This window comes from Hyperoodon ampullatus, assembly GCF_949752795.1.
Source record: "Hyperoodon ampullatus genome assembly, chromosome: 6".
Classification (NCBI taxonomy): domain Eukaryota; kingdom Metazoa; phylum Chordata; class Mammalia; order Artiodactyla; family Ziphiidae; genus Hyperoodon; species Hyperoodon ampullatus.
In genome coordinates this window covers 34,836,394-34,851,619 of record NC_136919.1, presented here as the reverse complement: position 1 = coordinate 34,851,619, position 15,226 = coordinate 34,836,394, and the positions used below count along the sequence as shown (strand labels likewise).

At 44.1% G+C, this 15,226-nt stretch overlaps 1 protein-coding gene across 1 annotated transcript; it reads left to right on the top strand.

Annotated features, from left to right (window-relative positions):
- Positions 1-12,906: 12,906 nt before the first annotated feature.
- LOC307054712 (heterogeneous nuclear ribonucleoprotein A1-like 2) lies at positions 12,907-14,065 on the top strand (the record flags this gene model as incomplete). Its single annotated transcript, XM_079706578.1, has 1 exon — positions 12,907-14,065. The coding sequence occupies one exon, from the start codon at positions 12,907-12,909 to the stop codon at positions 14,017-14,019; it is 1,113 nt and encodes a 370-aa protein (XP_079562704.1). The 3' UTR covers positions 14,020-14,065.
- Between the last annotated feature and the right edge of the window lie 1,161 nt (positions 14,066-15,226).

Genomic DNA, 15,226 nt, shown 5'->3' with positions numbered 1-15,226 from the left:
GGCTGCCAGTCCTAGGGTTCTGTCTCTTTTCTCAATTACCCCAGGAACAAATCAATTATTTGGAGGTCCTCATGGCTTCTAGTAGCCAGGGCACTGCAGCTCTGGGTCATATTACCCACTAACTCATCATCCTTCCATTACACGCTTCACACCCAGCCACATTTGCTTCTGATCCGCAGTGACACCCCCCCCCCACTCTTTTTTTTTTTTTTTAACTGCAGTCCAATAGCGCTGACATGGTTAGGAATCGGAAGTAATGGCTATTGCGGTCAACTCCCTGAGTAGCGGAAGCTTGGGGCAGGGACGGGGAAGCCTAGAACGTGCCTCTCTCCTTAGCAACATCGTCCCCTCCAGAGGCCCTGCTGGCCAAGGGGCAGCGGCCAAAACCACGCATCCCGGGGCTCCTACCCCTTGGCTCCTGCCGCCGCGGCTGCTGCTATGGAAACGCCAGGCGTACACACCGGACTGAAATTAAACACTCATCCGGGACCGGGACCGGAGCCGGGGTCAGCCTGCTGCCTTGGTCGCCATAGCAACATACGGAGGGGAAGGCAGCGAACAGCGCGCACTGCGCGGGATACTCACTCCATCGCGGGGCTCCGGGCGGCCGGGCGCGCTGCTGCGGGGCTCTACGGCGCTGTTCGCCTCTGCCGGAGCCGGGCGCTCTGGTCGCGCGGCGCGCGAGGTGGAGCCGGGAGCGTCTCCCCTCCCCGCCCGAACCCCCTCCTCCCCTTGAGGGCTGAAAGTGAAAGCTCAGGCTCTCTCAGCTCCCAGCCTGCGAATAAAACGGGAAGCAATTGGATAATGTTGTTCGCTGGGCACTAGACAAGCCACTCCACTTAAGTGTTTGGGGAGGGAGCGCGCTGGCAGCTGCGCGCCGGGCGATGTGGCCACCAGCGCGCAGGGCCCCGGCGCCCGAGGCGCCAGGTGCGCTGGCGGCTCCCCTGAGACGGGCGGCGCGGCCCTGAGACGCCGGGGACCGGTGGGAGGGGGAGGTGCGCGGCTGCGGCGGGTGGCACAGCCCACAGGGCGCAGGAAAACGATTGAGTCATTGCCAAGGTTGCAGCTCGGAAGTTGCAAGAGCAAGAAGCATCTGGCCTCTGCAAATAGCAAGTACTGCCCCCAACAGGCTGGGCACAGGTTCGGAAACGCAGCTGAGCCAGCTAAGTGGGCATCCATCTGAGTTTCCCAAGGTAAACTCCAGCTGCGCTGCGGCGCGTTAAGGCGGTGTTCCATCACTTTGGCTACCCCACGCCCTTCTTATCACTCCACGTTCTGCGTATTCCCGCCTGCCAGAAAGATACTGCCCAGCGTTACTTTCCCTAATTGGTTCTTTGAAAACAAGACGTACTGAATATGGTTTCCTAAATTACCACTGCCCCACCCCACGGTTATAAGCCTCCCTGGGGCATATATTCCCTCCCTACACCCCCTCTGAGAATCCTCTACTAACGGTTTCCCGAGTGGGAACCTGGCTCCCCATCCAGGGGCCCTGCACCTGCTGCAGTGAAGAGTAGATGAGACAAGCTTCAGGCTTCCATTGTATCTTACTGCCCGGCCTCTCTGTGAGGAGGTATCTGCTAGGTGCTGAGGATGCAACCCTAAGCATAGCCATCACGGTCCCTGTCTTGGTGGAGCTCACAGGCTAATGTAGAAGGACAAAGCACAGAGAAAGAAAAAAATAAACATCACAGGCTGACGATATTGCTATAAAAATTAAGTAGTAAAATGCTGTGATGAATGTTTTTAAATTAATTTGTGATGATTACACAACTCTTGAATTTACTATAAAGCATTAAATTGTACATTCTGTGTAAATATAATAATTACATTTTATTATGGCAGTTAAAAAAATACTCTGATGGAGAATCAAAGGGAGGTGGACCAGCTAAGGAAAGGTGTTCAGGAAACCCCCCTGAAGGGACTGGCCTGAGAAGGGGAATGGCTAAGACATGCAAGCCACAGGGGAAAGGGCATTCCAACCAGCCGTCAGCTTGTCTGGTGGCTCTAGATGGGGAAGAGCTCTACACACTCAAGGGACTGAAAGGAAACCAGTGCAAAGCGTTCTGGGTAGATTCACTCCCTTCCTTTCCCTCTGGAAAGTGAGCCACAAAGTCAAACCCAGTGAAGATTCACACAGATATTTTGTGGCAAGAGATTATAGATCTTCTCCAGGTTTCCATTCAGAGAATCCAGTATGAATTTGGAGATCAGAAAACCCTCCCTCAGCCCATGTCCCTCTGCAGCTACCATCCTATCTTTACTCTTCCCCTTCATAGTCAAGCTCTTTAAAGGATTGCCCATACTCACCATCTCTACACCCTTACCTCCTATTTACTCCTTGTAGCATATATAGTTAAGTTCAGCTGTGAGTAATCAAGAGGCTTAACCAGGAAACAGGTTTGTCTTTCTACCTCTTGTAAGTTCAGAGTCCTGGACCAGTTTAGCAGCTCTCAAAGAGCTAAGAGACCCAGACTCCTCCAAAATGTTGCTCTTTTATTTGTGGTGTCCCTTCCTAAAGTCATTTCATGATCCAAGTTAGCTGCTTAGGCTCCAGCCACCGTGTCTGTATCCCAACCAGCACAAAGGTGAAGGAAGCAAAGCAGAAGAGGCAAAAGAAGCATACCAGCTGCCTTTTAAGGAAGGCTCCCAGAAGCTGCCTCAGTACACTTTCACTTACCTCTCTTTGGCCAGAATTAATTCACATGACCATGTGAATAGTCAGAAGCATAGCACAGCCAAAAGTCAGGGGCTCCATTCCCATGAAAGAAGGGGAAATGGATACTGGGGGGACAACCAGCAATATGTGCCATACTCCTTGATCCTTAGCATTCTAGCTTCTGCTTCCCGGGTACCACTGACCCTGCTCCCCAGAGAGTCACCAATGCTGAATGCAATGGGCATCTCTCAGTCCTCTTCCTGTGTGACTTATGACCAGCATTTGACATTCTGACCACTCCTTTTTGTATTTTTTACTTTAAGTTGGGTTTATTGAGGCAGAAGTTACAAACAGTAGAATTCATCCTTTCCAGGTGTACAGGTCTGTGAGTTCAGATACATTAGACAGTCGTGTAACCGCCACCGTAGTCACAATACAGAACATTACCGTCACCCCAAGCAGTTCCTTTGAGTCTCCTGATAGCAATCCCCTCCTCTCATCTCCAGCCCCTGGCAACCACTGACTTGATTTTTGTCCCCATGGTGTTGCTTTTTCCAGAATGTCATATAAGTGGAATCAAACTGTATGTAGCCTTTTGTGTTTGGCTTCTCTCACTTTGCAAACACTTTTGAGAGTCCTCCATGTTGTTGTGTGTATAGGCAGTTCCTTTTCATTGCTGAATTGTATTCCACTGTACAGAGGCACCACAATTTATTTATCCATTAATCAGTTGATGGATATTTACATTGTTTCCACTTTGTGTCAAATACTAACAGAACTGCTATATACATCTGTGTACAGGTCTTTCTGTGAACATATGTTTTCATTTCTTTGGGGTTAATACTAGGGTCACTCCTGTTTTGAAGCACTTCTTCTATGACACCACACTGCCTCGACTCTAGCTACCCCTTATCTGCTACTTGTCTCTTAAATGTCGGTGTTCTGCACACTTCTCACTGTGCATACCCTCCCTGTGAAATTTCATCTACTGCTGTGGCTTTATTTACCCACTGACATGGTGCTCACTTCCAAAACTAAATCTCTAGTCCACATCACTCTCAAATTTCAAAACTGAATATCCGAAGGCCACTGTAACATCTTGACAAACACCTCAAACCTAATATGTCTGAAATTCACTAATTTTCACCTGTAAATCTCCTCCTAATACCCTGCCTACCTATCCTAACAACAGAGAGGGAAGTGTCCTCACAGAAACCTGGGCATTGTCTTTGATTACTAACTGTCCTGACTTGCTATACCCCATCAGTCAGCAAGATTGATCCAGGCTACCTCCTGAATAGCCACAGAGCCATTCACTTTTCCCTATCCTCATGCTGTAGATAAAAAAGCCTCCCTCCTGGCCTCCTGGCCTCCAGTCCCATCTTGTTCCAACCCATTCAACTGAACAGCCAGAGCAATCTTCCAAGAACACAAATCTAATCATATAATCCCCTTGCCTGAAACCTTTCAATGGGCATCTCTTAACTTTAAGATAAAGGTTAAATTGAATTGTAGGTGCATCTAAGTTCTTTGAAGTTAGTAGGTTGACTATTACAATTTTTAAATGCACTAGAAAAACAAGATTTAATATATTTTATAGGGCTGGCTTAGACTTTGTTAAGAGTTACAAATACATTGTTTGCTATGTTTAATTTTAGGAAAAAAATAACAGGCTTTAGAGTCAAACAGACTGATTAAAATTCCAGCTTGGTCATTCACTAGCTTTGAGATTTTGAACCTATTACTTAACTTTAGTCTCAGGTTTCTTTACCTATAAAATGAGGACAATAATACTTATCTTTAAAGGTTAGTTTGAAAGTTAGATACAATATGTATACATTGCCTAGCACAGTGCCTGGTACTTAGTAGATTCTCAGTAAACAGTAGCTATAATAAGTTATCTCGTCATCATCATCATTACATTGTAACTTTCCTCTGAAATCTCATATATTTTAACAGCCATCTTTATGTATCTTCTTCGTATTCCTTTGAAGAGGTGAAACCAATACAGATATAGGTACTTAGATGATCAATTTGTTTATTCTCATTGATTAAATGAGAATGTTACACTAGATATATTTATTTATTCATTAAAAATTTTACATATATATGCATATGTATAATATATATCGTATAGCTACAAAGTAGCAGGGTATGGCTAGGTGGATCCATTGATACACATTCTCTAAGTTTATTCATTTAAGCTGAGCTCACCAGGTACTGTCAACACACCAAATACATATTAACTGACCTGGAAGTCAATAACTTAACAGAACCAAAGTCTTCAGCCTCCTGGTCTAAAAACAGAATGACCAGCTCTGAGAGAGTATCTACCAGGATTTTTATATAGGTATAATTAATAAACTTTAGAACAGGAATTTTTAAACTGGGGATCATGGTGGGCTTTAGAAATCTGCCTGAGATTATAGGCAGAATTATGAATTGGGGAGTGTGTGAGGGATAGAGAGTAGGGTGTCCATAACCTACACTGGGATCTCAGTGTTTCCTAATTCAAAACAAACTCTTTTTTTTTTTTTTTTTTTTTTTTTTTTGTGGTACGCGGGCCTCTCACTGTTGTGGCCTCTCCCGTTGCGGAGCACAGGCTCCGGATGCGCAGGCTCAGCAGCCATGGCTCACGGGCCCAGCCGCTCCGCGGCATATGGGATCCTCCCAGACCGGGGCACGAACCCGTATCCCCTGCATCGGCAGGCGGACTCTCAACCACTGCGCCACCAGGGAGGCCCCAAACTCTTAATATGACTACTTTAGATATAATTCTGAGCATATTTGGTTAAATGGTTTTCTGGTTTACTAGAAATAAAAACACACAATTAGAAGGGGTTGGAGAGAAACAGGAAAAAGTGTTACTTCAGGCAGTTTAGCTAAAAGTGAGGAAGAAAAGTGTGAAAATGGGCACAAGACAACAAAACAAAATAACAAAAATGTCAGTTTGGAATCCTTCAGTGTAGGACAAGCAACCCTATACACCACAGTAGCTCCTGAGACCATCACAGGATAATCATATTCAGCGATTTGTGTTAAAGACTAAATGGACTTTCTAAATTTTCCATGTATATTAGGTTATTAATTTTATACCTCGCCTAGGCTGAAATTTTGGTTACTTGGGAAGTATATTCAGTGCTCATGTTCACTTTCCTTCCTTGTCAATGTTGGATAAATGGAGATATTATTATCATTTTAAGTCTATCTGGGGAGGAAGAAAATAAAAATAAGCAGTCACTTTGTCAAGTTCTAGGTACCATTCCAATACATTCACAAACCCAAAGCAAACCATTAATAATTAAAATATAGAAACATCAGTCTTTTAATTTGCTTGGCATTACTGGATTTCAACTATACTCCTAGAAGTATTATGTCCTGTGGAGCTTTACGTACTTTTTATATTTTATAACAAGGACCATTCTACCCTTTTACTTTCATGTCAATAATGTTACTATTAGAGAGATGTAGGAAAGAAAGCTCTCTCTCACAGAAGCTGGGTATTTGGAGCTGCTCATGTGTGTGGGGCGGGTATAATTAAACAGTTTACAGAGCTGCACTGATCTGCAGACCCCCCCACTTGGTTTACAGAGCTGGAATTAACATCATGGACTCACTGTTAGCCTTCATGTCTCACTCTTCTTCCACCATTAATAAGTTCTCTCTGAAAATATGGCACTTCAGATAGCTTCTTGTGATTCTACTGATGCTGGGTAAAATTAGCCCACAGATCGTGACAGGAAGGATGTCACGCAAAGAGCTCTTTCCTTTGGTTAAACATGGGCAAAGGTAATCTCTCTTTTTCATAGTCTTCTATTGATTTCTCTCTATATTTATGAGTCTGCTCCGACAAGACACCGATAGCATTGACTTCTGAGTCATGGATGATTCTTGCAATCACAGTCTATTGATGATGGGAGGGATTCTGGGGGTTACCTAGTCCAACAGCCAAAACAAACTTCTATGATTGACCTGGGATCATCTTCCTTGTTGAAACACATTTATTGTTTTCTTTTAGCTCAAAAAACTGAAAAGCCCTGTTTGTTTTTTGTTTTTAGAATCCTCTCATCCACTCACAAGATGACGTATGTGTTCAGAACAGCCCATGATTATGTGTGTACAGATGTAGCAAGAAAACTTATTTCACCACTGCCAAGTCTGACCTATGATGGAAGATGAACAATGACCTCTCAGAGATAACCCAGTGCCACCATGGACTCATCAAGGGGACTTTGCCAAGGAAAAACTGCCCCTTAACCACACATGGGAGAGAAACCAATCCAATGTCACCCAGACACACTGCACACTGGTTAAGCTGAGAGCCAGAAGAGCTAGATGAAGTTCAATTGCTATAAGGCTATTAATACTAAATTTAGTATAATCTTATCAGCTCTCCTTTGCTGAATAAAGCTGGAAAAGCTAATTGGTTACTCGGTGGTATCTTTAAAAGTAGGCTTACATATATCATCGTTAAATACTTTCATCTCCTGATACAAACATTAAATGTCAACATTAAAAGTAGCACTACCTAAGATGGACCAAGTTTTTTTGGAATATGCTTTGAGGAGGTTCATTAGAAAGATGGAAACCATCTCTCTCTTCTGAGAGCTGGAAACCTGGATTTATCATTGAAGTAGAATGTTCTTTTGCTCTAGGAAAAATGTGAGGAGAACATTTACTTATGCAAATGCAATCAAGTACCCATTAGACTGTAAGTCCTATGGGGATAGGAATTTATTTTTCCATTTTGTTCACTCATATGTACCCTAGAACAGTGCCTAGCACATAGTAGGCTCTTAATAAATATTTGTTGAATTAAAATAATGAGAAAATTCCTCTTAAGCAAGACCTCAAGAAGTTGTACTTTCTTGGATGTATCTTTTGTCAGATCCAAGTCTTTACAGTTGACGGTTCCCAAAGAAATGCATCTTTCTCTAAGTATGCATTGACTGCCCTATGCCTGTATGGTATTGTTTGTTTGTGTATGTATGTTGCCATCTAAGGAATCAGAGACATGACTCACTCACACACACACACACACACACACACACACACACACACACAGATGACAGGCAGGAAAGTGTACAGATCTGTCTTCTCTTCCTTTGATGCTGGAGAAGTTTTGTAAAGGAACTTGATAATGCTCTAGGTGGTACAACTTGGTCTAGATTTTGATGATTCCCCTATGATATCAATACTCAATAAACCTAGACTTTGGGAATATGTGTGGGGCCACATATTATGTTTAGTATCTTTCAGGGGTCCACAGGACAGAATCCCATTCCTATAAGTAGGGCAGGGTTTCCAGTGAAGGAAGGAGGTAGTCCCACTGTCAGTCACCCTGGGAATGGGTCGGCCGTAGGATGGGAAATCTGACCTGCAGAGAGCAGTGTTAACAAGGGTTAGGGGAAAGACACTGTGGTAGGAACTGGACTACAGCGATGCATGAGACATGGTGTCTGCCCCTTAAAGAGCTCACAATTTCATGGAGGAAAGGCATATATATAATCAAAATTGAAATACAATGTTTTAAGTGTGATTACAAAGGTGAGGCGTAGTAGAGAAATAGGAAAATCTTGCTGGAGAAGTTGATGCTTGGGCTATGTCTTTAAGGATGAATAACATTTAACCAGAAGTGTGCATGTGTGCACAAGTTTGTGTGTATCTTGGTGTGTCTGTGTGTCCAAAGAGGTAGGGAAAAGTAGAGAGAAGATGTTCCAGAAAGAGGGACCAGCGAAATCAAAGACAAAGAAACAGGAATCAGCAGGGTGATGTCTACATATTTCTGGCATTTGCTGGAGTAGGAGGCAAAGAGAAGGACCACAATATCACTCCACTCCAAAGGCCCCATTTACATACAACACGGTATAACAGTGCCCCCTGGAGTTGTGGTCCTGAAGGAGGTGGTTAAAAGTTGAGGCTGGAGAAGGTCACTAGAGGATTTTGCCTGCAGAAGCTTAACTAAGGGACAGGATGACGTTGGCAAACACAACATCCCTTCTTACCTCCAAATCACAAGCAGAGCACTGTAACTGGAGACACTCAGGATCTCTTAGTTTAGGATGGACAGCTAGTTAGAAGCCTGCGCCACAGTTCAGACAAGAGATGATAAGGTCTTAAATTAGGGCAGCCATAGTTGGCATGGAAAGGAAAGAGAGTCAAGAAATACGCCAGGACACAGAATGTGTGGGTAAGAGAAAGGCACCAAGCCTCATTCTCACGGCTCGAATGACTCACTGAAAGATAAGACCAACTGAGACAGAGCATTCAAGAGCAGCCCAGAGGTGCCACCAGGGGATTCTGACCTCAACAAACGAGCGGCTGATCCTCATTTCCCTCTGGGCTGGGACCACCTTATACTTTGTTGTGTGACCTGTGAAACACATTAAGCTGCTCCCAGGAGAGCTATGCAGAGAGGTCAGGAGAGAAGTAATATCTGAGGAACCAATGGAATTTAATTCTCTGCCAATCTGGATTGCTGTGAAAGTACAGTATCAGAAGACTCAGGGGAAAAATAAGTGATACAACTGATTATTCAAACGTTGTATTTTTGGTTATATGTTAATCTAAAGAACTAGGTAAGATACCCCCAATAAGAAATCATTTGATTTTCAGGTAGCAAACTTTCCATCATTAGAAAGATCAGTAAGTTAGTCCAGGCATCCTCCTAGCTACCAGTCGCCATTTGTCCCCTGTTAAGTCTCCATTCACAGATAGTTTTTAAATGTTCTCCTTTGAACCAAGTGAACTGCACCAACCTTTCCCTCCCATCACCTTTGTCAGTTACACTCACTGACATGCCTCAAACCTCTGTAGGCCGGTATCATCCTCATATCGTGTGAATGTCTTATGCAAACCCTTTCATCATAGTTTCTTGACCTCCTCAAACCCAACAAATTTACTTCCATTCCACTCAAGGCAGTTACACCCACCAGATTTCACGTTGAAAAGCCAAACATGAACGTAGCCTATTTTTAAAGAAAAGGTAAGTAACAGTCTTGTTTTACTTTCTCGGATTTCCAGAATCCACATTCTTCCATAGCCACTTTTTTCCCCTCTACCCCTACAAACATACTGCACCATGAAAATAGCAGGGGGTACTGCTGGGTTGAGGCCCAAACCTCAGGAAAGAGACAGTGCAGTGGCACCTCCATGCTCTTCTGGCTGTCTCTCTCCCAGACATGCTGGATGTGTGAGCAGTCCCTGGGGGTATAGATTTGGGGAGCAGAAGCTGAGGAAAAGTATGGGACCAGAGCAGTTTCCCTTCTTGCTTCCCAGACCTACTATTCTTGGTCCTGCACCTCTCAGACTGTTTAGGAAAAATGGAAGTACACCCTGGCCTCTTTCTAACGAGTGAGAGAGAATGCTTCCACTTACATCTCCAATGTTTGCCCAATGAGTATGACACCAATGAAATGCCGACCTGGGAAGTGAACCTGAGTCAGTGAGAAGGTCCAAGTCTGGGTCAGGCTAAGATTGGTGGCCTGCAGGGAGTCAGTGTCTCAGTTAACCATTTGAAATAGGGTAATCTTTTTTTTTTACAGCCCTCCCCACTCCTTTTCTATGTTCTGTGCCATTTTATCTAAGATGCTAGCCAAGGATAGTTTCAGGTGAGTTTTTCAACTCAGCTCACAAAAGACCAGGCATGTATTTTAAATGAGTAAAGAGGGCCGGGTAGAGGGACAATAGGGAACCGTGGGGACTATGACCAACCGTGGGGACCATACTCTATCTGGAAGTGGTACCCTCTACTCAGCCCCAGCCAACTACCACCATGTAGGAATATAGGTCTGGTGTGTCTAGAACTTCTCAATTTTCTCAAGGGAAACAAACACAAAATCTTTATTTTTGTATAAAATCTCCCCCAAGAAAGTGGTGAATGACTACTAAAAATTTTTAAATAATCCTATGGCTCAGAGGGCCATATTTGGCCCTTTCCAACCCCTGGTTTAAGGGATCAGCTGCAATGAGTTTGAATTTCACAAACCACATGGATATTTCACAGTTTCCCTGTAGAGTCACACACTTGGCTACATGGTTATCTAGTAATCAATGGGCAGCAGAGGAGGCCTCTGGACTTCTGTGAAAGATGTTGGTTGATATGAAGGAGGAGACGTCAGGGCATACGCAAGTTTTCTTGAGGGAGTTACAGGTTTCAGGACAAGTCAGAACAAGCCACTTAATGCAGATAAGTGACATGAGGGGAGTAAGAATACTTCTTACCAAACTCAGAGGTAGCAGCAGTCCTTGAATGTCCCACCCACCGCCATCCCCCACTCCTTCCATGGAGATGACTGGCTCGAAACCCACTCTCTTTGGACTGTATGTACCTCTGACATACAAGATGGCAGCCAGAAGTCCATATGTCCCAACTGTCAGACCCTCTGCCTAGAGTGGTATTTCTGCCTCCCAAATTGTCCTTGAAGCCTCTTTGACCTACTCCCCTGTCCTCCAGGCTCCCTGCCTTGACTCATGGTTCCAGTTAATGTTACAGATAACTTTTCCCCTGGGCATTCTCTTTAACTTGACCTATAGCCCTCTGTGCCAGCATCTTAAGCAACTTACAAAGAACTTGAGCTAAGTGTGTTTGTCTCCAACAACACAAATAACTTCCTCCCTTTTAATCTTCCATATTCATAAGCATCATTTCCACAGCTCTCCAACACCAAAACATTAGAAAGTGTTTAAGTTAAAACAAAAATAGTGACCAGGGGAGAGGCTGGATCTAAAAAGTGAAATTGATCTCAAGAACCTCAGAACCTTTCCCAGCCTCACAATCCTCCCACAGAGATTCCTATTTCCATGGAGGGCACTTAAGGACAAAAAATATTTTAAAGTTCCTTTCCTCATCAAATGAATCTCTGATGCTCGGATTTCAGACACTGTGACTGGTCTTGGGAAAAATATTTGGGTACCGGGTAGTCTTTCAAATAATACTGATTTTTGAATGAATATTAAAGTTCCAGTATAAAGGAACAGATGGACCAGATCAAATACAACATTGTGCAAATCACAGGATTCTCCCATCCAAATAAAATGCTAACAACCAATGCTTTTTAGAATACTTCTGGGCTTGGAATTGCTGTGCTACAAAGCAAAACTGTTCTAGAATACATCTTGTTTCTGTGCCATGTGTCTTTCAATTTCCTTATGAAAACGAAAAGAGGTCTGTGCCCCCATCAGCCCCGCAGGAGCCAGGTCAAGCACCAAACCAAGTGCAGACTGCCAATCTTAAGAGGGGTGAGGGGAGGACACAGACTCGGGGGCAATCTGAGGCCAGAACCAGCAAACTTGAGGAGTGGCAAGGTGAGGATACCAAGAAACCCATGAAAAAATGTGTGATCTTATGAGTGGCTGGATCTGAGTACAAGGAAGTAGAGATGGTTAGATGGAGGGACAAGCAAGTCTCAGGGGTCCTCCTGTAAGCATTTCACATGGTGAGACCACAGGAGGAGTTTTCAGGTGTGGACTGTGTTGCTATTATTAGAGTTAAGCGTAAAGAGTAAGCGCTTCTGGGGCTTCCCTGGTGGCGCGGTGGTTAGGAATCCACCTGCCAATGCAGGGGACATGGGTTCGAGCCCTGGTCCAGGAAGATCCCCCATGCCACAGAGCAACTAAGCCTGTGCGCCACAACTACTGAGCCTGCGCTCTAGAGCCCGTGAGCCACAACTACTGAGCCTGCGTGCCACAACTACTGAAGGCCATACACCTAGAGCCTGTGCTCCGCAATGAGAGAAGCCACCACAATGAGAAGCCCGCGCACCGCAACGAAGAGTAGCCCCTGCTCGCTGCAATTACAGAAAAGCCCACGTGCAGCAACGAAGACCCAAAGCAGCCAAAAATAAATTAATTTATTTTTAAATTTTTTTAAAAAAAGAGTAAGTGCTTCTGAAAATTTGGACAGTTTTGGTTTTTAACACACCCATAACCCATTCTGCCTTTCCAGAATGCTGGAGCCCATAGGGACAATGGTTACTTGTTGGCATATCACATATTTGGGTCATTTTCTTTAGTTTTGACTTTAATCTTAATAACTAAGGTTTTCTTCAGTTGTTGAAGTGCCTCTAATAAGTCATCACCTTTTTTTTCTTTTATTTTGACACCATATCAAAATCTCAACCAATAAAGAAGATGTGGTATATATTGATACATACAATGGAATATTAGCCACAAAAAAAGAAAGAAATCTGGTGGACGCCGCCGAGTAAGCATCATTAACGTCTCCCCCGCCCCCCTCCACTGCCGTCATGTCTAAGTCAGAGTCACCCGAAGAGCCCGAACAGCTGCGGAAGCTCTTCATCGGAGGTTTGAGCTTTGAAACAACCGATGAGAGTCTGAGGAGCCATTTTGAGCAGCGGGGAACGCTCACAGATTGTGCGGTAATGAGGGATCCAAACACCAAACGCTCCAGAGGCTTCGGGTTTGTCACATATGCCACTGTGGAGGAGGTGGATGCGGCCATGAATGCAAGGCCACACAAGGTGGATGGAAGAGTTGTGGAACCAAAGAGGGCCGTCTCAAGAGAAGATTCTCAAAGACCTGGTGCCCACTTAACTGTGAAAAAGATTTTTGTTGGTGGCATTAAAGAAGACACTGAAGAACATCATCTAAGAGATTATTTTGAACAGTATGGGAAAATTGAAGTGATTGAAATCATGACTGATCAAGGCAGTGGCAAAAAGAGAGGCTTTGCTTTCGTAACCTTTGATGACCATGACTCTGTAGACAAGATTGTCATTCAGAAATACCACACTGTGAATGGCCACAACTGTGAAGTAAGGAAAGCCCTATCTAAGCAAGAGATGGCTAGTGCCTCATCCAGCCAAAGAGGTCGAAGTGGTTCTGGAAACTTTGGTGGTGGTCGTGGGGGTGGTTTTGGTGGGAATGACAACTTTGGTCGTGGAGGAAACTTCAGTGGTCGAGGTGACTTTGGTGGCAGCTGTGGTGGTGGTGGATATGGTGGCAGTGGGGATGGCTATAATGGATTTGGTAATGATGGTGGTTATGGAGGAGGAGGCCCTGGTTACTCTGGAGGAAGCAGAGGCTATGGAAGTGGTGGACAGGGTTATGGAAACCAGGGCAGTGGCTATGGCAGGAGTAACAGCTATAACAACGGAGGAGGTGGAGGCGGCTTTGGTGGTAGTAGTGGAAGCAATTTTGGAGGTGGTGGAAGCTACAATGATTTTGGCAGTTACAACAATCAATCTTCCAATTTTGGACCCATGAAAGGAGGAAACTTTGGAGGCAGAAGTTCTGGCCCCTATGGTGGTGGAGGCCAATACTTTGCCAAACCCCGAAACCAAGGTGGCTATGGTGGTTCCAGCAGCAGCAGTAGCTATGGCAGTGGCAGAAGGTTTTGATTACTGCCAGGAAACAAAGCTTAGCAGGAGAGGAGAGCCAGAGAAGTGACAGTGAAGCTACAGGTTACAACAGATTTGTGAACTCAGCCAAGCATAGTGGTGGCAGGGCCTAGCTGCTACAAAGAAGACATGTTTTAGACAATACTCATGTGTATGGGCAAAACTCGAGGACTATATTTGTGACTAATTGTATAACAGGTTATTTTAGTTTCTGTTCTGTGGAAAGTGTAAAGCATTCCAACAAAGGGTTTTAATGTAGATTTTTTTTTTTGCACCCATGCTGTTGATTGCTAAATGTAATAGTCTGATCATGACGCTGAATAAATGTGTCTTTTTTTTAAATGTGTTGTGTAAAGTTAGTCTACTCTGAAGCCATTTTGGTAAACTACCCTAACAGTGTGAAGTTAGAGTTCCTTCAGGGTGATGCCAGGTTCCATTCAAAATTTATTTACAACCTGCTTTGTTGGAGAAGCTACTGTCTTCCGAAACCTTGGTGTATTTGAACTGACAGTTACTGCGTTGTGACCTGGAGTTCACCATGAAAAGGGTCACCCAAGCCAAGTCATGGAGTTTTTTGATTATTAATATATGATTGTTGGCATATCCTATGCAATATATCTAAATTGGATTATGGTACCAGATATAGATGGGAATGAAGCTTGTGTATCATCCATTATCATGTGTAATAAATAAACAATTTAATACCCTCTTGAAAAAAAAAAAAGAAAGAAATCTTGCCATTTGCAGCAACATGGATGGACCTAGAGAATATCATTCCAAGGGAAGTAAGTCAGAAAAAGAAAGACAAATATTATACGATATAACTTACACGTGGAATCTAAAAAAAAAAAATACAAATGAATCTACTTACAAAACAGAAAGACAAAAAAAAAAAAAAAAAAAGGGCTTCCCTGGTGGTGCAGTGGTTGAGAGTCTGCCTGCTGATGCAGGGTACACGGGTTTGTGCCCCAGTCCAGGTATATCCCACATGCCACAGAGCGGCTAGGCCCGTGAGCCATGGCTGCTGAGCCTGCGTGTCCGGAGCCTGTGCTCCGCAACGGGAGAGGCCACAACAGTGAGAGGCCCATGTACCGGAAAAAAAAAAAAAACAGAAAGAGACACACAGAGACAGAAAACAAACTTATGGTTACCAAAGGGGAAAGGTACAAGGGATAAATTAGGAGTATAGGATTAACAGATATATACC